Raw genomic sequence first — 26,314 nt, forward strand, 5'->3', positions numbered from 1 at the left:
CATTCCTTAAACCCTTATATTAACATGAAATGAACCATTTATTGTTTTTTTCAATGAGATACTTTTCATTTCTTTGCATAGAACAGAAATATATCTCAACCAAAATTACTGTGAGTTTCTGATTTGAAGACCACTAAGAAATGGAACTCTTGGTTCATATGTAATATTTCCCATTACTGTATTCACTATTAATCGCTCACTGTAAAAATCTGATTTTAAATCATATGGTCAGGAAAATAAAACAAGTGGTTATCTTATATCGATCACAGAAACAAATAAATTTGTTCTTCTTGTTTGGCCCTTGAGGCTCTGAAGGTCAGGCAGCCACAGGTTTACATCGCCTTTTAATGTAATTTAACCAATCACAAAAAATAAATTGTACACACAGTTCTTAGAAAGTGATGGGGACCCCATATTATTGGCCCATGGGCCAGACTTTGGACATGCTTGGCCTTATGTAAACAAAAGAGAAATTTGTGATGTGACTTCTGGTTTTTCTTGGCAGGTGGTGAACAACATAGCCAATTAAATGTTTAGTAAAGTTGCCCAAGATTACTTTAAAAATACACAGTTTGAATAGAATATATTAATATATATATTTAATACATTAGTATTTCTATTCACATATTTAACCCCTTGAAGCCTAATTTATTTCCAGCTATAAAAAATGAATCTATGTTTGTGCTTTCATGTAGTTAAATTAAGGTAATTTTAGAGCAGAAGTGTTTTGATATTTCCAACAGTAGGCATTGAGGAGTTAGAGCTATGGAATGTAACTGTCATTATAACTGTGCCTTCCCAGCACTATGACTAGAAATTATCATGTACGGTAAAAGGGTGGACATTTTATCTCGTCTTGTGCTAGCACTGCGCTTTTCTGGACTGAGAGGTCTGAGGTCTTTCCAGGTATCTGTTGTAGCCACTCCTCCAGCTTGGGGGTTACTGCCCCGAGTGCTCCAATTACCACAGGCACCACTGTCACCTTCACTTTCCATGCTTTCTCCAGTTTTTCTCTGAGTCCCTGGTATTTCTCCAGTTTCTCATGTTCCTTCTTCCTGATGTTCCCATCGCTTGGCACTGCCACATCCACCACAACGGCTTTCCTCTCTCCTTTATCCACCACTACAATGTCTGGTTGGTTCGCCATTACCATCATATCAGTCTGGATCTGGAAGTCCCACAGGATCTTTGCCCTCTCATTCTCTACCACCTTTAAAGGTGTTTCCCATTTTGACTTTGGGGTTTGCAGGGACTCAGAGAAGAACTGGAGAAAGCATGGAAAGTGAAGGTGACAGTGGTGCCTGTGGTAATTGGAGCACTTGGGGCAGTAACCCCCAAGCTGGAGGAGTGGCTACAACAGATACCTGGAAAGACCTCAGACCTCTCAGTCCAGAAAAGCGCAGTGCTAGGAACAGCTAAGATACTGCGTAAGACCCTCAAGCTCCCAGGCCTCTGGTAGAGGACCCGAGCTTGGAGGAGAAACCACCCGCGGAGGGTGAGAGGGGCGTTTTTTATGCATGTATTGTTATGTTTTGAAGTTACAAAGCTGAAATGGCACAGAATACTAGAAATGGCCCAGATATGTCCACGACATGATACAGCAAAAATAATAAAATCATTAAACATTAAAGAAAAGGTTTTATTTGTGTATTTGTATGCCTTGGACAATGATTGAACAAGTTTAATCAACATTTAATTATCTTCTCACTCAGAAATTTGCAACAAAAAATTAAATGTTGTTTATACCTTATAATATCCAAACGAAAATAAAAATCACACAAAAGATAAAGACATTTCTCAAATTAGAATATATTTATTTGGTCATAATAAAAGGTTTCAGCTTATAAAAGTTATATTTCTAGAAGTGTTCAGTATCAGTAATCACTGATCATACATTCATCCCGTGTGTACAGCAGAAAGAGATGACATAACATGGTGATATACGTATTTTTTTGGACTGAAACCCTTCAACAAATCTTCCCAGCTTTTATCCTCAGAATGGCACAGCAGTGTCTCTCAGATGCTTCAGTTTGATACAGTTTAGTGCATTAGACATGAGGCCAACCCAGCTACATTAAAACCACATAAAGATCAAAATACTGATATGAAAAACAAAACAACACAAAGTTCAGAAAGGCAGACAAAAAAGATGAATCATCATTCCCAGTATTATTAATATAAAATAAAAAAAATACAGTTCAACTGGCTGTAATCTTTTTAGGTAGCCGTAAATGTAAAACTAAAGTCATGCGTCCTCAAATATTTGTAAAAAAAAAAAAAAAAAAGGATTTCATTAGGAAAGTTCTTCACAGTACAGTTAAGACAAAGCCATCACCATGGTAAACTTGTATACAAAGTAAATTCATGTGGTGCATGTACTCAAAAACTTCAACTAATGACAAATGATTACTTAGATTAGCTCTTTCTAAGCAGTGGAAGGACACTTCATGTGTTCCGTCAGCTGCAGAACTTTGCAGTTAGAAACAAGGTAAATGTCAGTATAACTGAGCATGAGAGACGTCCATAGCAAGTGAAAATGCTTCCTTAGAAAGCAAACATGAGCAAACATGAACTCTTTGCTGCTAAATACTTATAGTGGTCACACTGTCAAATGTTCTGCACTACTCTGAGCCTGACATATGAGATGTAAAACAGCTCCCGAAAACAAGCAAACAAAACTCTTATTTTGAAGGCACCGTATGATGGAGAAGGCTGCAGCAGCAAGTTTGCACATGGAAGTGAAGGGACTGCAATTTTGCACCTGTTGCGCCACCCTTTCAGGCGACAGAGATGGTTTTGGAGTGATCTTTAATCCTGACTTGAGTTTGACCATCGAGGCTTCAGCAATGAGATTCTTTTTCTTTAACCGGTAAGTAGCCTTCCTTTGTAGCTGTTTTCTGACTGAGCCTGTCTCCATCCGCTGCAACGACCCCCAGCAACCTCTCCTGCTCCCTCTTTATCACCGGCAAGTCATTGGACGGTGTGGTTAACAGAGCAAGGCGCTGCAGACGGAAGAGTTTATTCAAATTATTACACAATTTTTTTTTTCCTTCGTTGACATTAAAAAAAAGAAATAAGAAATACACTTTTTGTTTTTTAAATAAGAGGCTTTTTTTTGTTAAAGCATTTTATTTTTACTATTTTATTTACTTCTCTTGGTGTAAGTTTGCACCTTTGCCCGCTGATTGTGCTATTTGGTTTACCTGACCCCTCATTTCCTCTACGTCACACACAAAAGTTTCCACGACGCCAATAGCAAACATCTCTTACTGTTACACTGGAAATCTTCCAAATATTTCCCAGTAGTTTAGAGGTATGATGTTCTTTCTAAAGTTACAGAAAATAGGTATGCTTTAAGAGGATCTACAGCCAAACTTTACAATAAATGGAATCATTTTATTGATTATCATTTCTAAAATCTGGACTGTTTTAGTCTGTGCCCACTGATAATGATTTTATCTTTTACAATGTTATTTTCCTTTTCCTTTTTTTTCCCCTCCTGAAGGTTTTGCTGAAGTGGGGTGGGTGTTATATTCTTTGTTTTTCACCTGGTGTTTTTGTTGCTTCAGTTGGAGCCAATTGGATTTTTTTATCAACAAAAACGTGCATCTATGTATGTATCTATATGAATATCTATATGTATATGTACATTTCTAATTATAAGTGTGACATACATGTGAAATGTATTTATCATATCACTTAACAATACATATCAATAAAAATATGTGGAAACAACGCTTCATGTGTCATTTTATCTTTTTCTTTTATTTTAGGGAAAAACTAATCTATTGCTTCATTAAGCCACAAATTAAGGCATAGTTCAAATAGTTACTTTGCTTTGAGCAGACGGACTGGAATATGTTTCAACACCAGGAGCTGGAAACACACACCAGCACGGTGCTGGATTACATCAAGGTCTGCATCGGAAATGTGACTGTGGACAAAAGCATCCGGGTTTTCCCCAACCAGAAACCCTGGATGACCACCCAAGTCCGCAAACTCCTCAAAGCCTGTGACGCTGCCTTCCGGTCAGGCGACAGAGCTCTGTACAGCGCTGCCCGTGCTGACCTGAGGAAGGGGGTCACAAAGGCTAAGTTGGACCACAGGAGGACCATCGAGTCTCATCTGTCCAGCAACAACACGCGGGAGGTGTGGAAGGGCATACATGACATCACCAACTACAGGGGATGTCAAGTAACCACAGACCATCTGAGTGCAGCGCTAGCAGAGGAGCTGAACAACTACTTCGCACGCTTTGAAGTTCCACATAGGGTTGTGCCGATGGACGATATCATCGTCCATCGTGATGGGTGACTGACATCCCGATGGAGAGACCACCATCGTGATGCCACGCCCCCGCCACGTTGCGCGTCGACACCATAAGCCGCGGTTACATGTACAAAATATCTTGATGGGATCAATGGTCAGATTAGAATCCAACCGTGTACATGGGCCCAGAAAAATGTTTTCAGAATATAAAAACGTTCACTAAGGTCACACTTTCCGTCGGAATAAATCATTCGCACATGCGCAGTAGGGTTTGAAAAACGGAAGGATATAAACTCCGCCGAGCGGCTTTTTTTTTTTTTCAAACTTTATTGTATGTAACAATTCAATACAAAACATTGTTAAACAGCGCCGAGCGGCTATATATATTGACATGTCAGCTCGGTAAAATACGAGATGATCTTCTAAACGTGCTTTTAATAATGTTACGGTTATTATGAAACACCTGTTCGCTCATCATTTAAATTTTAATCCGTGTGGTCAGTGCTTTTTCTGAACGAAGCCAGGATTAGCAGTATGCTAACACGGGCTAACAACATTAGCTTTGGGTGGCGCTGCACGTAAACGTGTAAGAATAACCTCAGCCTTTATTTAGTCGGGACACGACTGGAAACACAAATCCGCGTGATTGTTTGAATGTTTTCTAAGGACTGAGCGACATTTCTGCTTTGAAGCTCAAACTGCTGTGTGTGCTGACGATACGAGCTGTGCTCAGACACACGTTTAGACCCGGTTCTGAGTTCGGTAGGTAGTACCCCTAGAGCTGCGGGACGGATCGCAGTCTTAAATCTCCCACACATAGCGCTCATGTAGCAAAGCACCCCCCCCCCCCTTCCCCTCAAACACAAAGCTGTAAGTCCGCGCTCCGCCGGTCCACTTCACTAGTGAAGTGCGGGAGCGGACTACTTCTTTTCTATTTTGTTTGTTACTTTTTTTGTTAAAGTCACTTCCCTCAGTTTATACTGGATCATCGTGGATTAGTCATTAGTTGGGAAATAAAATGAAAAAAGCAAAAAAACGAATAGCAGTTATATAAGAACGAAAAATGTAAAAATAACCCCCCCCCCCCCCCCGACGATGTCATCGTCCATCCCGATGGTTGACAGCAAACATCGTCAACGGCCAATTTAAGGGACATTGCCCAACCCTAGTTCCACATCAACAGAACTCTGCCGCCCCACCCCCACCCCCAATCCCATCCAGCTCCCCGACTACAACCACGCCACTGTGACTGAGGACGACGTCAGGAAGGCACTCCTAGCAGTGAACCCCAGAAAGGCAGCTGGCCCAGATGGGGTTCCTGGCAAAGTGCTTAGAGCTTGCGCTCCTCAGCTCGCACCCATCTTTAAAGAAATCTTCAACCTCTCCCTGGCCCAGGCAGTGATACCCTCCTGTCTCAAATCTGCAACCATCATCCCAGTGCCGAAGAAATCCCCCATCTCCAGCCTCAACGACTACCGTCCGGTGGCACTCACTCCTGTTATCATGAAGTGCTTTGAGAGACTGGTCCTCTGCCACATCAACGATCACTTCCCCCCAGACCTCGACCCCCACCAGTTTGCATACCGCACAAACCGGTCTACAGAGGATACCATCGCCTTAGCCCTGCATGCTGCGCTGAGCCACCTGGAGGGCCAGCAGAGCTATGTCCGGATGCTCTTTGTGGACTATAGCTCGGCTTTCAACACAATCATCCCTGACATACTGATCAGAAAACTGGACACTATAGGCCTGCCCCCCCTCACACGTGCCTGGATAAAGGACTTCCTCACTGACCGGCCCCAGGCCGTGAGGCTGGGCGCCCACCTCTCCCCCACACGCCCACTGAGCACTGGCTCCCCACAAGGCTGTGTGCTGAGCCCACTCCTGTACTGCCTCTACACCTATGACTGCAGTCCGCAGCACGACAGCAACCTCATCGTGAAGTTCGCTGATGACACCACAGTCGTCTGACTCATCTCAAAGGGAGACGAGGCAGCCTACAGGGAGGAGGTCCTGAAGCTGGTAACTTGGTGCTCAGACAACAACTTGGCTCTGAACACCAAGAAAACCAAGGAAATCATCGTGGACTTCAGGAGGCACAGCACCGACCCAGCTCCCCTCTACATCAATGGAGAGCGTGTGGAGAGGGTCCACACCTTCCGGTTTTTGGGAGTTGAATTTTCCAACAACATCTCCTGGACAGAAAACATCTCAGAGGTCATCAAGAAGGCCCAGCAGAGACTCCAATTTCTGCGGGTCCTCAGGAAGCACAATCTGGACCCCAGCCTGCTGACAACCTTCTACCGCACGTCCATTGAAAGCCTTCTGACGTACTGTATTACAACGTGGTAAGGCAGCTGCACCATGGCGGACAGGGAGGGACTGCAGAGGGTAGTCAAAGCAGCTCAGAGGATCATCGGCTCCCCTCTCCCCTCCCTGTCAGACATCTACTCTCCCCGCTGCCTTAGCAGAGCTGGGAAGATCATAAAAGACAGTTTATGACCACCCTGGCTCTGAACTGTTTGACCTGTTGCCCTCAGGAAGAAGCTACAGGTGCATCAGATCAAGGACAAACTGCCTTAAAAACAGTTTTTTCCCCAAAGCCATAACCATCCTGAACTCACACATGCACTGACACCGACGGCTCCACCCCCATGTCTCCCTCTTTCACCATGACCATCTCATTATGTGCAATATAATCTCATCGTGTGCAATATATCAAGTGCAATATATCTCTGCCATCATGGACATAGCAGGTTGTTTTTTTTTGGTTTTTTTTTTTTTAATAACTACCTCTCTGCAGAAATTTCTATTGTACATTTTGTACTTTTGTAGATCGTACTTTGTAAATTTTACTCTTAATTTTGTGAAATTATTTTATTTTATTATATTATTTTGCGAGATTACTTCTCTCTTGCATGTTTGCACTGAAGAGTGAGCGGCTTTAATTTCACTGCATGCGCGTGTGATGCGAATTGTACATGTGTACAGTGACAATACAGGCATTCTATTCTATTCTAATTTATTCTAAAAGTCCTTCAGGTTAATGGAAAGTTTTCAAGTGTTTACAATTAAGGCTAGCAGAGAGCATTCTCAGAAATCCATCGATTAACAGTTTTAATTAAGCCTGAAGATAATAAAAAAATTGTTTTACATTAAATCAAATAAATTACAAAAGAATTTGAAAATATATACTTAAATGTTGAATAAATAAAAGAAAAAGTAAGGAAAACTCAGCTAAAATATTAAAATCACATAAATATCTTTAGATTTATATATAAATAAATTACAAACTCACATAAAAAACATACATTTGTACCCATTTTACCTCCTGTTTTTCCTTTTCTTTAATATAACTTACTTCTTTTAGAGTTCCTGGAGTGTAGTAGAGTTTTGCTGCCATCCACAGAGGTATACACAGCATGGAGGACAGAGCTAAAATCCATCCAATCCCATTCCCCCACCAAGGGTACACATATGTATTGTTGTACTTCAGAGGTGAGTACTTAATGAGCGCAAAAGCAAAAGTTCCCTGGAAATAAAAGAGAAAAAAGAATCAAATTTGAACAGTTTTAATGACTGTCTTAAATTGAAAAATAAAATCTGGATCAGAACACCAAAACTGGACTATAGACCACTAGAGGCTGCTGTTGTAAAAGGAGCACGAAAAAATTAGTTCATAGTAAAACTCACCAAGCATGTGGCAGGAGTGAAGAAATACCAGCAGTATTTGATAATAGGATTTGGGCGATAACCAATCATATCCTCAATGTTGTCATAGAAACGGTTTGCCCCTATGTGGAAGAGAAGAAGAAAAAGCGGAGACAAGTTGGCAACAAGGGGGTTCATTTAATTTGAAAAGCTTTTTTTCTCAATTAAATTGCACTAAAAATGTATAAAAATAAAAAGAGATCTTCTATTGTTATACTGGGAACTGAACAACTTTCAGTCACTTAATCTTAGCTGACACATTAGCTCTGTGAGCTGGTAAAACAAAGTCATACAAAAAAATTCAAAAACTTCAGCTGCACACTCACCATAGACCCAAGCAATACAGGTTGTCTCAAAAAGAGCCACAAAGAGTAGACACATCCCACTGGCCGCGTAGTAGTCAAAGAGCTGAAAAATGTACATGCCGCCCTGAAGACACAAACAGTTAGAAACTCACAGACATGAAGGGTTAAACAAATGAAAGAGCACATGCACATCAGACTTTTACAGTTTCCTCATCTTTGTGAGATCTGTGCAATCAGACTGCATGGCATAATAAGAAAACATAGCTACTACTAATTTGAGGATGAGTATCTTCTGATCTAAAGTTACAACAGGTCGGCAACTGTGCCTCCAATGCTTTTCATGAAATTAAATTTAATGTATTTAGCCACAAACTACTAAACAATTCTTGTTTAAACTGTTTCAAATCAGTTTTTTCTAGATGATGGAATTTGCAGAATGTGGCAGGCTTACTGAAGGATAATTAGAAGAAGAGCTGGATCAGTTCTGCTAAGACATTTAAAGCATTATAAACATTCTTAATGCAACACCACAGATGTTGTAGAAAGAAAAACAGCAGAGAATTAACACTTAAAATCTGCAGACTGAGCCTAAAAGTGACAATCTGGTCTCGCTGTTGAGACGTTTCTGACGAGGCAGTTTCTCCATGTAGTTAGAATAAAAATTCATTACATGGATTTATTTCTGTCTAAGATTTTATTAAGGTTGGTTCAAACATTCAAAACCATTTATTCAAACTTAAGGTTTGAATAAACGATTTAGCAGTTTGTTAAACTTTTCGTTTAATGAATTTATATATAACATTTTAGAATGTTTGTCTATTTTTTAAGTTGACAGCTTGACAGTTTGAAAAAAAAATTTTTTTTCTTTAAGCTTCGTTTGCGCTGCCCTCGGCAACACGCGTTCAAGCGAGTACTTCCAATGAAAAATCGCTTATGTGTTTAAAACTCATTAATGTGAAGCTATGAACTGTTTTAGGCATCTACATTAAAAAAAAAAAACCTTGCATTAAACCAAACCGTTTCGTGCCCAAATCATGAGATCACTACGGCATTTGGCACAAAGTCTCTTTCAACTGTAGATGACGGGCATGCGTTAGTAAATAGTAGAAAAAGAAAAAGAAGCCCCTCCCTGCTTTTCCAGTGTGAACAAAAACTCCTGGTGTGTACATAGCTTTACAGCACATTGCTCATTCAGAAAGGTGTTTCCTTTAGATTTAGAACATTTTAGAGCCTCTGCTTCACACAGTTTACTGTTTCATTGTCCTTAAATTGTCTGTTTGTCAGATGTGAAGAAGACATTTTTTAGTAACCAGGACAACATTATTCTCTGGGAACGTTAAATGAAATATCTCACCTCTGTCAGCATTACAAGTCCAACGAGGAACGAAACCACAGCTACTGCCAGGATGAAGAGCTCCCGGCGGTGTTTACGTCGGAAGATGGAGGGATACATGTCTACCATGGCTGTCACCAGGCTCTCCACGCAGACAAACTGAACAACAGAAGCATAACACATTTAGTGACACCTGTTGCTTTTATGAAATGATAAGTTTACCTGGAAAATGTGTCTTTAGCTTTTTCATCTCTCCAGAAAAAGACTACAGTATTCTTGTATGTTTGATTTGTGTACATTAACATGCTAATATTACCTGACTGTCCAATCCCAAAAACACAATCATAATGAAGAAGCAGCAGGCCCAAAGAGGAGAAAAGGGCATCATGGAAACCGCACGAGGATAAGCAATGAAGGCCAAACCTGGACCTGGAACAGACGCAGGTAACAATAATAGTTAAAATCCATCCATCCATCCATCCATCCATCCATCCATCCATCCATCCATCCATCCATCCATCCATCCATCCATCCATCCATCCATCCATCCATCTTCAGAACCTGTTTAATCCCTTGCGGGGTCTCTGGGTTGGCGCCCTGAACCATTCACTGTGAATGAGATCTGGACCAAGTTAGTGGGACGTCACCCATAGAAAATTACTTTCTTCCAATGCCAACCAACCAAAGTCAATTCAGTCGCCATTTTTCCGTGATATGTTCATTGTCATGTTGGAACCAGATGTCCTCAGTAAGCTGTGATTGGTCCGTGTTGGTCTGAGTCAACCAGTCCCGCCAGCAGGAGTGAGCTTATTGGAAGGCCACACCCATTCCATTTGGTCCGGGGAAGGTTTGTAGACAGACCTTGCAGTTCCCTTGTGGCTTGTACAGAAACCACAAGGGTCATCATAAAAGTCTACATTTGTATGGCAATTTCTCTCTCCAATATGGAGTTAGAATGTTGGAAGGCCACACCGCTTCCACTGAAAGCAGGCTTGGGAGATGTCAATCAAACACTTTGAACTTTTGACGTGAGGCCACATACTTTTATTGGGGCATCTTATTGGTCACTTTATAACTTGAATAACGTGTACTGAAGAAAAAGTATCATAAAAGAGGAGAGGAATATTGAGAGGGAAAACCCCCCAAAAAACCAGGTACTTCCTTTTTAGAATGCAGGGGGCAGGGGTGCTCAGTCCAGTTCCCATATACAGTCAATGGTCTGAATAGGTCAATTTGAAACAGATTTTAAAATATTCATATTATTTATTCATAAAAAGATATATCTTTGCAATGTTGATACTGCTTTTGATACTATATAGATCTGTTGTATTAGAAAACAAAGATGCAAACCTGATTCAGCAACTTCAGAGATGTGTATGTTTTGTTCGTAAGACATGAAGCCCAGGATGGAGAAGATGGCAAATCCTGCAACAAAACTGGTACCGCTGTTCAGGAAGCAGAGGCACACACAATCCCTGGAAACACCAGGACCCAAAGGACAATATAAATAACAGGAAATTGGAAGAGGCAAATGCATGAAAACTCTGGTTCTAAACACCAGAACTGAGTGTGTCATCCAATCCCTCACCTGTAGCAGTTGTTGTTGTATTTGTTGTAGCTTCCCAGTGCTGTGAGGCAGCCCAGACAGATGGCATATGAGAAGAAAATTTGAGTGCCAGCATCCATCCAAACCTGGGATAGATGAACAAAACAACAGAAAAGGAAATGCAATGCATTGATTTCTATCCCATCCTCTTCACGTGGTCAACTGGCACTGAAAAGTCACTTATGAATGTTACTAAATAGATGCAATGCTACATTTTCACGTGGCTAACATTCCTGTAATCCTTTTCACATTTTCACTTCAGGATCTCCATGTTTCAGTTTGCATAACAGAATTTTTATTTTATTTTCTATAGCCAGAAGTAATTGAACCGACTTTTGTAAACCTTGATGGCACTTAAGTTGACTTTACCATACCCCTAATGAGATAGAAGGAAAAGGGTGTTTTTCATTTATTTTTTTAAATGTGTATTGGACCCCAATCCTCATGTGAGAATTCAGTATCATTTCTGCAATATTGTTGGTGGGGAAATTAAATCGATATCAGTAAAACTTGGCTAAGCATATCTAAATTATTTTATTTTAGTAAATGAATAAACTGCATCATGAATTAAGAAGCAAGGCTCTAAATTTGTCTTTTAGTTATTCTGTTTAATAGTGAGTATTCTTCCTTTAATTTTTACTGTAATATTTATTAAGTAAATCTTTTCTTTAAGAAGTCATAATATAGAATTATAAATTTGACAAATGTTTCAACATTTTCTTTATTGTTTTTGCATGAAAAAGTGTATCAGTATGTCTTCACTCACTTGTGGGTCAGACAGCCGTCCCAAGTCAGGGTAAAGGTAGAAATGGATTCCCACGGAAGCTCCTGGCAGGGTGATTCCTCTGATCAGTAGGACCACAAGCATGATGTAAGGGAAGGTGGCTGTGAAGTAAACTACCTAAATGGGGGGGAAAGCCCTGTTTTAGACACTCAAAATCCTTCAGGATTCCACATTCTGACTTGCAAAGCAGATGTGATTATGTTGTATTGGTAAGATTTTCTGTTGGTTTTATCATTCATATCCATTATGACCTCATCCAAAACACAAAGGGCGCATTACCTTTCCAGTGGATTTGACTCCCTTCCAGATACAAAAATAGCAGAGGACCCATGCTAGGGCCAGACACAGAACCAGATCCCAATTCAAGGTTCCAATCTCTTCAATACCTGAGGAAAGTCGCAGCACCCTGCGTCTGAAATACAAAAAAATGAGAAAAATGATGACATCTTTGTTTTTTGTGTGTCCTTAGAATTATGCGGTGGCGCATTTGGGATTTTCTTCCCAAGAAAAATTAGGAAATTAAATTTAAAAAAACGTGAAAAAAATGCAATATGACTCAGGATTAAGTATGGGTCTGGTGAATTCCCTGACATATTCTGCCTCTTGAAGACACAAAAAGTACTTACTCCCAGAACTCAATGACAGGAGATGTGGCGTTCTCATGGTGATTGATGGAGCTATTCCCCCTCTGAAATGCCATACAGGAATCTTGAATGAAGGATAGACAAAAGGACATTCAATCCCGTGGAGAAATCCAAGCCTTCTCCAAGGTTTCCAAGTTACACTCAGGCGAGAGAAGAAATGCTACGACTGAAACAGAAGAGTTAAGTGGTCCAGGAACATTTGTTCCTTTGAAATAAGATGGAGCTATGAATAAATGAAAGGAGGACGGGAACACCGGAACACATCACACAGGGACTGTTTTGACAGTCAGTTTTGACGAACAACCATAAAAGTGTTGCTTTAACTATAAGGTTGAATTTCTTTTGATCTTTAGGCTTCCTTCCAGGAGGCTACAAGCTAGCATACTTAGAGACGTTCAGTGTCTAAGTATGCTGTGTCTGTTCAGTGTTCAGTTGATGTTCTGCTCTTTCACAGTCTTCATCAAAATAAAATGAGGTCTATGATACAAATTCCCACTCAGAGGAAGAAAGCAATAATTGAACTTGTTCCTGTGTTTTTTTTCTGATGATGGAGGACATTTATGAAGGAAATTAGCTTAAAATTGCATTTCTGAGTATTTCTTTATTCAAATCGTTGTGAATTAGATGTCAACAAAAAAATGCAGTTTGAAAAAAAGGGTTGAAAATGCCCAGGGTGGTTCCCCTTTTTGATGCATCCAATTGCAGATAAATAGATCCATCTACGCCTTTGTTTCCTCGTCTGCTGAATAGCACTAATTTTGCTCGCCATTTTTTTGCACCGCTTATGTTAGGTCGGGGGTGTGAGGGGCTGTAAGCTAGCGGGAGTGTAAACAGATGGATGATGGGAAGTAGACTTAAGTCTTATAACCCGGCCTTTTTTGCTGAACTCCTGTCGCTATACAGAAATTGTACTCTAGAAATGACACAGGTTCTTTCATTTTGCCTAAAAACAGCATAACTGTTAATAAAAGACCACTGGGAACGCTTTAGAATAGATCAAAAGATGATTAAAGTGAGTCTTTAAACGAACTAAAGTTTTACGTGTTTTGAAGAAATTTTAGCAATCACCAATGGGTTACTATACATGGCCAGTGATTAAAAAAGAATTCCCAAATTAAGGTAATTCCTCCTTGTCTGAGGTACAAATAGGCTGATGATAAATTGTGAAGTCTTACCTGTGTTCCAAGTGTTGTTGCAGGATGCCCAGGGTAGATTTGATGTGAATGAGTTGAACAAATAGAAGATAGCCCAGGCTAACACCACAATGTAGTAGACGTTCAACAGAGCTACAATCACCTGGGTGGCGTATCCCACACCTGATACAGAAGACAAAAGAACAGAAATATTTAAGTATAAATGTAAATGAAGGTTTTTGTCTTTGTGTCCTTTTGACATTGCACTTTTAAAGTTTTTTTATTGTGAGTCATAGTCATTCACATTTAGTTTGGTTTTGAAGATATCCCTATGGGGTCTGCATGGTGGCGCGGAGGTTAATGCTCTTATCTCACAGCATGCTTTCCCTGTCCATGTGTGAGTTTTCTCTGGGGATTCCGGCTTCCTCCCACAGTCTAAAAACATGTTTCATAGGTCAATTGATTACCACTACTCTTAATTGTACCTAGGTGTGAATGTGTGTGTAATTGTGGCCACGTGGCAGACTGGCAACCTATCCAGGGTGTGTCCCGCCTTTGGATAAAGGATAAAACTGGTTCAAATGGATGGATGGATGTTTGCGACGCTGAAACAAGCTTGTATTGATGATTTCTTAATCTTTGTCAATGATGATACTACTATTCACTCCAAATTTGGGGGAAACGTTTTTGCGGAGGGGAAACTACCTCCCTTGCCCCCCTGTAGCTCCGCCCTGGAGTCTATGATATCTCCATAGACTGTAAAAACAATGCTCGAATCGAGGTGTGATGTCACCCATAGAAAATGCCTTACTTCTAGCTCTCATAAAATGAGGCCAAATCCTCACCATTGCTTCCTGACACGGGCACTCCCATGTTAAAACCAGTCAACAGTGATTGTTCCGAGTCGCTCTCAGTCATCGTTTCTACAGCAACTATTGTTGCCAAACAGGAGTGAGGTTATTGTGAGTCCCTACCTCTTTCCACGCCTCTACCTCTGCGTTTCCATTTACTATAAAATTGCGCATATTGGGTTTGCAATAATTGCCTAATGGAAACAAGTCGATTTCGACAAAAACTCGCATTTATAACACAAAAAAAATTGTTTGGAGGGGGTGGTTTTTGAGGAGTAGGAAAATGGACATGACTCACTAAACTGCAATGAAAACACTTTTTTTGAATTAAATGAGTCATGTGACAACTCCGCACAGATAGACAGTTTGCATCAATTTTCTTAACCCGCTGGGGCCGCAGAGTTGCCGGTCCCGGTTACTGTTGGGTGAAGGAGGGGTCCAGCTTGGATAGGTCACCAGCCTGTGGCCGCCGGATCTCAGCACTGCAGCTCGCTCTGGGACCAGGGCAGCTGGCTGGCCGCAGACAAAGCGCCACTGCAGGATGGAAAGAGAGCGAGCTCGGGCCTCCTAAAGCTCATTATATTGTTCTTTTCATCAAGACAATAAAAAAGATCCTCTAGTTAGATTCCTGTTTTTATTTTTTCCCCTACTGAACTAATGTGGGTCACAGAGACACGGAAGTATCAGCAAAAAGATGTTTTTGCAGCGAAAGACTGAATGATCTCATGAACCCAGACATGGAGACGTGATTACTATTACTTTTGTCGAACTTTTTAAAATTAATAAATCTGATCTATAACCATCCTCCATGTCATCCATGCATTGTAATGAGAATAAAGAGTACACAAACAGAAATTTCAATGTATCTGCTGTAAATCAAGGTATTGTTCACATCCCTGTTTTTGAATGACTTTTCGCGTGGGTTGGTTTGTATTTAATCGCATAATTAGGATTTAATGGACACAGTGTAATTGCGAAATTGTGTTTTTAACATTTCTAGAATTTCAATAAAGTTTTGCGCATTTGAGCAATGGAAACACAGACTGCTTTCATCTTTCCCTTCATAAAGTCAGTAACACGGGCTCAGGAGAATTGTACAAGCCGTTGAGAGAGATCCATTCAAACATTTGAATCTGCGAACGGTAATTTTGTATTTGTTAACCTTTGTTCCTATTTTTATAATTTTGCACTCCTGGTCCACCCACATTGAGCTGGAGAGATACAGGAAAACCATTGTTTTATTTTTAACGCTTTTTAAATATTTTATTTTCGTTTTCAAATACACAAAATCACAGACAAGCAAAACAAACAGTTCTGGTGCTCTTTTGACCATTACAAAACAGAATGAAAAAATACAAGTAAATAAATAATTACCAGTTACACTCTATTCAATAATATTTACAGGCCGTCCAAGTAGGACATAAAGAGAATATTTTAGAAAATGACGTTAAACAGTCTGCAACAATGTACATGTTTAAAAGGAAACTGAAATTGTTATTATTGTCAACATACTGTGAAAATGCTGCTCCAACCGAAACCATCTATTAACGTGTTTGTGATTTCTTTCTGTCTGTTGACACTTATATGGCCACACGCCAGAGTTTATGTTGTTCAAATTCATTGTCCCTATTGTCTAACACTTTCCACTATATCACCATCATTTCTCGCATTCTATTAGTATATTTTATTTATGAAATTATTTTCTTTTCTTTTCTTTTCCTTCCGCCACTTATCTTTTGTATTTTTATGCTTGTCTAAAATGCTGGACCCCTAATAATAAGCAGCTGCTTCTGGGATGTCCATTTTTTCCACATTCTGTATTGTGAGATTTGTTGCTTTCGATGCATTGTGGAAAAATAAAAATAAAATAAAAAAAATAAAATAAGAATAAAGAAAAATGCAGTCTCAATATAGAGATAAATAAATTTAACTGTCTAAAAGTGATTTAGTATTGGTGTCCAGAGTTTATTGTGAACATTAACTGAGACGGTCCTGACATGGCAAATCTTTTCCATGTGAATGAGAGATAGCATGTCAGTGAGCCACACTGTAAAGTAGGAAGAAGCCGTAGATTTCCACTCTCGCAAAATTTGTCTTTTTGCAGTCATCAACCCAAGTTCTAGTGGCTGCTGCATTACAGTCGGGATAGTTCTGGTACGTATGCAACCAAAACTTATTTTCAACTTGTCATGGTGCCTCTGTCAGCTTTCCTCCCCCTCACCTCTCTGCCTGGCTCCTGATGATTCCCAGCTGTGTCCACTCACCTCAACACCGACCAAACCTACTTAAGGAGATCCAGAACCAGCATTCATCGCCAGTTCGTTGCCCCTGATGGTGCAAAACCTGGTCTCATGTCAAGTTTAGTCCTAGTGTTCTTATACTTGTCTAACGTTTGTATTGCCTCGCCTTCAGGACATTCTGACCACAATTGGACACCTGAGTCATCTGATTACCTGAGACACAGAACCTCTCGGAATACCAAGAACCTCCAGGCTCGCCTCAAGCCATCACTGACCTGCAGCCTTGCCACGAGCCAACTCCGACCACCACCCTCGCCTCAAGCCATAACTACCTCAAGCTACTTCCAGCAACTTCACCCGCTGCTCTCCAGCCACATCAAGATCTCAAGCAACTCCGAATATCATTAAACTTGACTTACCAACTTACTCACCTTGTGTTTTCCTTCTAGATTCCAGCGCCTGGGTCTGCCTCGCCTAGCTTGCCATGACACAACGCTTTAAGAAGAATTTCAAAATAAGAAGGAACAGGCCTTCACATGCGGCATAGATGAAGTCTGCTGCCATTGGCTACCTAAAATCTGTCAAACACCTTCCTATTTGGGAACCCGGGAAGGGAAGTGTTGAGGTTGAGCTGTCCACTGTGTTTACAGTCCATGGTTATCACTTGTCAGTAAAAATGGGTGGAACAAAATAAGGATGTGGGCTCTAGTACATTCTCCTTAATGATAGTTGTATAATTGAGCTGCACATCCAGAAGGCATGCTCCAAATCGGCATCATCATTGAGCAATCCATCTTTAGATTTGCTGAACTGCTTTAAAAAAAAATAAAAAAGGTGATTTACGACACTGACTGTCATGGTGCCTCTGGCAGATCTCCTCCCCCTCCCCTCTCTCCTCTGCTCTGATGATTGGAACCAGCTGTGGACACTCACCTCATCTGCTCACCGCCTTCTTAAGGAGATCCAGCCCGGCATTCATCGCCAGTTCATTGCCCTTCACGATGCTTAGTTTGGTCACCAAGTCTTTTCATGCCTGTAACGTTTTCTCGTGACTTACCTCGCCTTGTTGTCTCGCTCTCAGGTCCATCTCCACGAGTGTCCACCTGGAATAATCCTCTCCAAGATCTGTCTCTGCCTTACCTCGTCTCCTGCAACGCTCCGCTCCAGCCACGCAACGACTCTCGCCAGAGCCATGAAGAGAACTCCTACTACGGCAAGACCACTGCCTATTCTGATCACCAGCCGAAAGGAAATGAACTCCAGAGACTATTGATATTTGCAGCCGGAAAAAACAAAAACATTGCCATTCATTTTTCTTTTGAGTTTTCGTCCGGGTTCCAGCATCTGGCTCTGCTACGTCATACAAATCATGAATCTGACGACACATCTACACTCATAAAAATTAGTGTTATTGTGGGGAGCAACAATAATCTCTTTATCTTAAGAGATATCAAACAAAAAAACGATGAAAAAAAGTTGGCATAAAGTATACTTTCCTTGAAGCCCCAAAGCCCTTAACAGTCACAGTCCTATTGATCCATGCACGCACACATTCATACACTGATGGCAACTCTGCTGCGGAACACTGGCGCCAACCTTTAACCACCAGGAGCAATGTGGTGTTCAGTTTGTCCCCCAAGGACACTTTGATTTATGTTCGGGCAAGGTGGGAACCAAGGCTGTGATCTTTTGATCAGAGGTCAACCTTTGGACTACAGCCGCCCACGTTCACAAATGTAAATTGCCACAATTTTAACATGAAATATTACAGTAATATATATATATATATATATATATATATATATATATATATATATATATATATATATATATATATATATATATATATATATATATATATATATATATATATGAATCATAATTTTATGTTCACTGTTTGGAGCAATGGGCATGAGAACTACAAAACACTAGAACTTTTATTGGAAAAGGATGATTTGTCACATGAAAACCTTTGGTAAAAAGTTTCAGTATGTTGACAGCAAACATGAATGGGATTAAAACTATATATTTACCACTTTTACACGAGGGATGTTACCTTCAAACAATGGACAGATTTTCCTCCAGCAAGTGATGCCTCCCTCAGTGGTGTACTGTCCCAGAGCAGTCTCAAGGAGGAAAACAGGAATGCCACAAGCAAACAGAAAAATGAGGTATGGTATAAAAAAAGCTCCTGTGGGGCAAAAAAAAGTTCAAGTTAACAACAGTGCAAAATTTTTGTAAGTACATAACAACAACAAATGTTTTTCAGACATTAGAATTAGCTTTGTGAAATTGTACCAGATTTCAGATTTGAAATTAAAAAAGGTAATTTCACAAATGACAAGTATCCAGACAGTTCTTAACCCTTGTGCTATCTTAGATGACCTCACCCTTGCATTGACGTGTTCTCCCTACCATGACAAAGGTGGATAAAGGTGGAAAGATTTCATGTAATCCATGGACACCAGTGAGGTCCACAAATTATTGAAGAAAGAAGGTTCAGCTCACTGTCTAGTGGGTCTAGATGACCCAACTCTCAAATATAAAGTGCCTAGGATAGCACAAGGGTTACAGGGGCCTATATTGCATAAAATCAACTTTTTGAGCTTTTAAGTGTTTTATCATATTATTTCCTCACAAAAAACCCCCAAAGCAATCAAGCATCTCTGAGCATCCAAAACGAGTGGGTCCTCACACTGTGAGGTCACAAAGTGGGGAACAGCCCCTTCCGGAAGAGTTTGCACTGCCAGCTCCGCCCCCTGGCTAACACACACACCCACTTTCTTTCTAACGGTGATCAGCTTAAACTCTTGACGTTTTTATGAACAATATGCACATCCATCTTTGCAAAAGTTTGGATGTTTGTTTTCTTGGGCGAGACGCAGATATGCTGTCGAGGCCGACTGAAATAACGAATATTTCATTTAAAAAAAGTTTTTTAGTGTGCTAAAGGTTACTGTGTATACTATCTTAATATATGGATATAGTTTATTCTGAAAGGCTTAAGAAAAGTATGATATAGGCCCTTTAAAGTATTCTTAATTCTATTTCTATGATATGAACTTTTATTGCTTTACTTCGTAAAAAAATGTGTTACCACCCTTGTGTTGAGTGGGGAGTAGGGACACTCACCTCCTCCATTCTTGTAACAAAGGTAAGGGAACCGCCACACATTTCCAAGCCCAATAATTTCTCCTGCCACCGACAGAATGAACTCAATCTTGTTGCCCCACTGACCCCTGTCTGTCATCTTCTCCTCTGTGCTGGGTACAATGTCCAGAGGCCTGTTAAGGCCATTTGACTTCTCCACCTTCGACATGCTGTCCACATCTGCTGGGTGACCTGAAAGTTGATTGAAAACCACACACGTGTAAAGAAAATAATCAGAGGTTACTAAAAAAAAGTGGGAGAAGATGTTGGTGGCACTTCTATAGACTTCACAATTTTAACCGGACACAAACACATTTAAGCCTAAAAACGAAATTTATATTTTTAAACCAGGCAAGTGTAAGGCAAGTGTAAGGTATTTCGGATGTAGCTTTAAGGCCCGTACACACCGGGACGAATATTCGCCAGGCGTTATTCGCCAGCGTTTTTCGCCACGTTTTTTGTGTTCACACCCAGGCGATTTTCGCTGACGATGAGTGGAGTGAACATGCAATTTCATTCCCTGACATTAGATGGCGCTTAATGTAAAACAGAAATACTCCTGTACACAAGGTGGCGCTGCGCAACTTTACGCTTCTGAAAGTCGCTTTTCACTCAGAAGAAGAGAGCAAGTATTTACACGCTTGTCAGAATAAAACAAAGAAAACATGAATATTTCAAGCACCAGTAGCTCCAACTGGTGCTTGGTTCGGGGATGTTTTAGAATGTCCGTCATTATTGCTTCGCGGCTGTGTAGACGCTACTTGGCGTCTATCTTCTTCGCTGGTATGTGTGTTCAGCAAGGCAGTTTTGTGTTTGAGCGCCCCCAAGATGTGTTTTACTGTAACTTCAGAAGCTCCAGACACGTGAGCAAAAGCGCCATTCTCATTGGTCGAGTAGATTTCGACGCGACGCGTCGAAAAAAAAAAACGAACCCGAGGCGTTTTTTTTTTTGACGCTTTAACGCCTGGCGTTTTTTCGCGTCGGTGTGCACACTCTCGTTGGTGCCCTTTGTTTAGTCACGAGGCGTTAAACCCGGCGAAATTCGTCCCGGTGTGAACAGGCCTTTACACCCAAAAAAGCTACATTTATCCAGCATACCACAAACACAATGCGATTTTATCACGTGTTAGATTCCACTTTAAGTACATTATATTTCTTGTAAAAATGTCAGAAATAAATATTTTGTTTTACAGGGTTTTAGACTGGGACCAGTTTTGCTTTGGTTTATAACTTTAAATCAGATTCTGAGTTTTTTTCCATTTAGACCTGAATCATTTTAAATTTAAAGAGCATTTTTGAATTTACAGCTGGTTTCACTTGAAATTATTTTTAAAGGCCTGAATACATAATTTAAATTTAAACTGTGGGCTATCTGTGACATACAGTATTTGTATTTTTTTGTCTTTTTTTGGCATTTCTTTTTTGGATTGTTTGAAATAAATTAATTACAAAAGCCAGTTCCACTGTCTGCATAGGCTATATAAAAAAAGTTGTGCTTTTATTTCAAAAGCTCAGAGCCCTGGACATTACATTAAAAGAAAAAGGCTATTAATAAACTGTTCCCTCAAATTTTTAAATTGAGGCATCAAATAAGTATTTTTTGTGCAAAAAATAAGCTGTATGCATGCACAAATTATCATGTCTAACCAAAATGCTAATTTTTGTGCTAAAAATTAGATTTGGATGCATCACATAAAATGTCTGGGCACAAAAACTTAACTGGTACAAACAAGATGCTAATCTGTGCACACAAAAATCCTAATTTGACATGCAAATAAGGATTTTTTGTGTGCACAATTATCATTTTGTGCACACAAAATGATAAATAGTGCATGCAAAATGCTACTCTGTGCATGCAAAGTGCTAATTGGTGTGCGCAAAATGCTCATTTGTGCCCACGAAATTCTTACCACAAAATGTAAATTTGTGTGCACAAAATGATGGTTTTAGCCTTCAAAAATACCAATTAGAACTTTGGGTGACAAAGCACAACATGCTAATTTGTGGGCACAAATTGTTAAGGAATTTGATTTTGACATGTCCTTTTTTGCACCAGCCTATTTTCTTGTGTTCTGTTGGGCCATTTTGCCATTTGCAGGTGTCTGCACACAAAAGCAACAATGCCTACCAGAGATCAGGTTACGACTATTTCTTAAGTTACAACATTTTTTTACTTTACTTCTTTGTCTTCAAAAACTCTTTGGGTCTTTCCACAATTCCTTTGTTTGACTTTTCGTATTTTATGTAACCAACCAGTTAAATCTGAGCAAACAATGTATATCTGCTATTTTTTTTTTTGCAGAGCATGTTTTACCTTAAAGCAAGCAATTCTATTGCCATTATGGATGAGGAAACTTTTTTTTTGCTTGCTTGCTGTATTTGCTCATCTAAGATTCGTTACGTGGAAACCGTCATTTGTCTACCAAGAAGTGTCCTTTCTTGGAAATCTTCCAGTGTTTACATAACCACAGAAAGCGATCTGTGATCATCCTCAGCTTTTGCAACAATCTGTTTAAGTTGCAAAACTTCTCAATATGTAACATCATTTAGGACTTAAATAAACAAAAAAACGAATTTGCAAAAAATTAGGAAAAAAAGGTAGTTCAGTACCTTGTCTTCACCTCAGATGTGCTTTTTCTGTATTTGATGTGCCATATCTCATCTATATGTATCTACGTGAGCCTTTCGTCTTCAGTGTATTGGGTCAGTTGAGGCTTGAGGTTATGTGACCATGTTTGAAGTTGAATTAACCATCAGCCACGCATTGTTTTTGAGGCCCACGTTGCTAAAGAATTACCCTCTGTGGAGGAAACAGACAGCTCACTGACTGTGCTCACTCCTGTCAGCTTGTATTAGCAGGCTTCTCACCAGCCCCTCTCTTACCCCTGTGCCCTCTTTTCCTCCCTTTGGGACACAGCACTCTGCCTAATCAATGTTTTTGAACAACCTACAAGCACGATGTTATAAAAAAAATCCATTTCTAAGACAATACCTGGGATAGAAATTCCATTTATCCCTGTATCTTGTGTGAAGCCACCTTTAGAAGTTTGCTCCTGAGAGTAATGGAGCAGGGGTTAGGCACAAGGGTAACTTTTATGTGATGTGTGCAAAGGGTTGGACTTGGACCTGCTTTAGGGGCCAATATGTTCAAGGGCTGAGGTAAAAATAGAGCTCCTTGTTTTTCAGAGGGCACTTGGTGGGAATGAAGGCTTAGCGCAACAAAAGCAGAGTAGCCCTTTCTTTCATGCTGGCAAAATGTAGTCCTCATTGGCCAGATCTCAGTTTCCCTCAGTTCCTCCCCAGTTTTTCTGTGCATCAAGTACTTGTGTTTTTTGAAAGATTGACGTTTGTTAATGAGAGGGATATTCTTCATCCAAAACGATCAGTTTGCTTTTATTAAACTGTGTGAAAATGTACTCAGAATGACCTCATCCAAGCACTGCGGGTCTTCATGCCATTGAACAGTGCCAAGTTTGCCCACTTTTTTGAAACCGCACGGACTGACAGAGCAACTGTTTGAATGACTGACAGTGACCTGCTCAATGACTGGGTGACTTTTCTGTTTCATTCATTTCTGTTCTCGTCACCTAATGTTCTTGACAATCAGCCAAGAATGGACCAAAAAGTAAGAAAACAAGATATACCTGGTAATCAGATCAATTTCTTCTAAGTGCAGACTACTAGTAAGTCATTTAGGGTCATCAAATGTGTAGGACACTGACTCATAAGCCAATATTTTAAACACTATCTGCCTGCTATGTGCTACAGGCTAGTGTTCTGCAAGTAGCAGCATGCAGCAGATGGAATTGTCTTTGAATGGAGGGTGGGAACCAAGTTGTCCACAGTCAGCTAAATTACAATGGAAAATTTAGAGAAGGAAGTAGCCCCCCCCCTACACACACACACACATTTTAAAGATGTTATTACTCACGTGTTTTCAACAACTAAAGGGAGAATCTTGAGTAATAACCCCAGTCTGCATTTTTGTATAAGCTTGGCCCCCACACATTTTGACTCAATATTAATATTATTATTGACAAAGATTAAGAAACAATTAATAAAGCTGATTCAAACATTTGTAATAGCAACTCAGCTTAATGACATTTTAATATTACTAAGAATAAATATAGTAAAACAGATTTTTGATCATTTCAATTGTAATGACCCTCCACTCTGCTTTTCAGCCCTTCCAAAGTCTACTACCCCTCCACGTCATATAAAATGCTCTAGCTCTAGTCTCCCACTCCATTGGGTTTTTGAACCATTTCATGTGCAGAGGCAGTAAATGAGGCTCCCTTTACACGTGCTGCACACACTTATATATTCAAAATGCGCTGCACCCATAGGCTCTTACAGCTGGAAGATGCACAAGTTACACAATGTACAGTGAGGAGCATTCCACAAAATGCCTCACATGTTCATGTAATGGCAGAAATGGTATCAAACTTGAAAAACATAATTGACAACAAAAGCAAAACCAGAAGGAAGCCAATAATGTTTATGTTTTTATTTCAGCAAATTCAATTGATATGTTTCTGATCCTAAACTGCTTATCAAAATAATTTAAAATACTGATATTTTTTTCCAAAGACAACTTTTAAGTCAAAACGTCAATGATGGAGCAATAGTGCACCAAAAAGAAATGTTCAAAAGTAACTTTTTTACTGCTTATTTTTTTTATGAATGATTGACATTTTAAATGGAGTTTTGGTCAAAAATAAAAAGCAGCAATCCTGGAGACATTAGGACAAAAGCAAGAGTAGTAGGAACAGATTACAAGAAGCTTGAACTTTCAGAAAAGACAAAGCTGCAGCCTTAAAGTTATATTTTTATGTATCAGAAAAAACTTTTTTTGATAATATTACTTTCAGGCTGCAGCTTTGACTGAGCAACCAAATTCAATTTAATGGCTGCATGTCTTTACTACTTCTGACAAGCAGTGATTCACTTTTTTTTAAATTAATCAATGAAGGTACTTTTTTGAAGAGACAATCAAGTAAAGCACTCACCTTTCATAATGGTGTGAAGAGGCACTTTCCAGAGGAGAGTGGGGAGTCATATGCAGACCTGCTACAGTTTCAGGTTTCACTATATAACACGCACGGAGGGGCGGAGAACAGAGAAACTCAAAACTGTGCAGCAGCCTATACAGAGATTTTCTCTCAGCTCTCTCTTTGGAAACATCCCACTTTTTCCCCACATCATCCACTCATCATGACCCCACCCCCCTCCCCCCATCCCACTCACACTCACACAAACACAGACTCCCTGCAGCTCTCTGAAGGTTCTGTGCTGCCTCAATGTGGTGGGCTGATTGCGTAACCTTTTGACACGTTCATTTGCACACCACCCTCCAAGAAGACTACCAGAAATTAAAGAGAAAAGTCACGCTGGATTAGGCGAGCCTTTGCATTGTGCACGTGTGTGCGCTGTGCGCTTCATCCTGAATGTGGAGGGTTTCGGCGACCACATCCATTGCAAACTTCAGTTCTCAGTTTGCATCAGATAACTTTGTCTTTTCTTCTTGTTTAAATAACGCCCCATCTTCCTAAAGACACGCTCAGTGCAGACTCTGGAAAAGAGTCCTTTTTCCCTTGGACAAGATTTTCTCCTCACAGACCCAGCTGCCCATTCAGAACATTTTCCCACCACAGGAGTCCAGAAAAGTCTGCTTTGAATTTTCTTCTTTTTTTTATATATATATATTCAGGCCCAAATCTATGGGGCTTTTCAGATTGGGATTAGAAGAAGTGGCATGCTGATTTCCTTTTTTCCATGAAGATGTTATTCTTTCCTAATGATGCTACTAACTTATTTTGGATATATAGATAAATATTTTAGTATTATTACATCAAAATATTTTTCCACTTGCCCTTTAACACTATAAGAACTCAAATTTCAGTGTTTTTAGTTTAATCTAAACATACCTTAAGAATGCTGTCAAAAATCCTACGAACATTATCTATTTTACTCTCCTGTTTACAGTTTGACATGCCTTTTTAAAAATAATCTATTATGGTTTTTTCTAGTGTACACAAAATGTGGTACAAATCCAGATGCTCAAATAACATGGTAATCAAAATATTTGAATTTTGGACAGTCATAAACAATTGAAGTGGAAAAGAAGGAGAAAAGAGCAAATAAAAGCAAGAAAAGAAGACAAAAAGGGCAGGCAATGGAGGGGAATATATAAATTAAGGTTTAATTTATATCAGAGGACAGGTTTTTGCCTGCTATTTTTCAAGCTTCAGAACATAGTGTACCCTGTTACTCTTTAACACAAGACTG

The 26,314-nt window shown here is 39.9% G+C and overlaps 1 protein-coding gene across 3 annotated transcripts; it reads right to left on the reverse strand.

Moving 5' to 3' along the window:
* Positions 1-1,793: 1,793 nt before the first annotated feature.
* On the reverse strand, positions 1,794-25,215 carry slc6a13 (solute carrier family 6 member 13). Of its 3 annotated transcripts, XM_078949282.1 has the most exons (16): positions 23,019-23,085; positions 22,637-22,826; positions 20,009-20,218; positions 18,933-19,067; positions 13,828-13,968; positions 12,635-12,716; positions 12,288-12,420; positions 11,991-12,125; positions 11,207-11,310; positions 10,969-11,093; positions 9,935-10,047; positions 9,640-9,777; positions 8,307-8,409; positions 7,963-8,063; positions 7,631-7,801; positions 1,794-3,002 (listed from the first exon to the last, which is right to left on the reverse strand). In XM_078949282.1, exons 3-16 carry the CDS (start codon positions 20,193-20,195, stop codon positions 2,841-2,843), a joined length of 1,830 nt encoding a protein of 609 aa, XP_078805408.1. In that variant the 5' UTR covers positions 20,196-20,218; positions 22,637-22,826; positions 23,019-23,085; the 3' UTR covers positions 1,794-2,840. The 3 variants fall into 3 exon arrangements, with proteins under 3 accessions (XP_078805408.1, XP_004069933.1, XP_020559502.1); XM_004069885.5 differs by lacking the exons at positions 22,637-22,826; positions 23,019-23,085 and adding an exon at positions 25,036-25,215; XM_020703843.3 differs by lacking the exon at positions 22,637-22,826 and having other exon boundaries at positions 23,019-23,119.
* Positions 25,216-26,314: the final 1,099 nt, after the last annotated feature.

Source organism: Oryzias latipes, chromosome 6 (assembly GCF_053564925.1).
Source record: "Oryzias latipes strain Hd-rR chromosome 6, Olatipes_Hd-rR_3.1".
NCBI lineage: Eukaryota > Metazoa > Chordata > Actinopteri > Beloniformes > Adrianichthyidae > Oryzias > Oryzias latipes.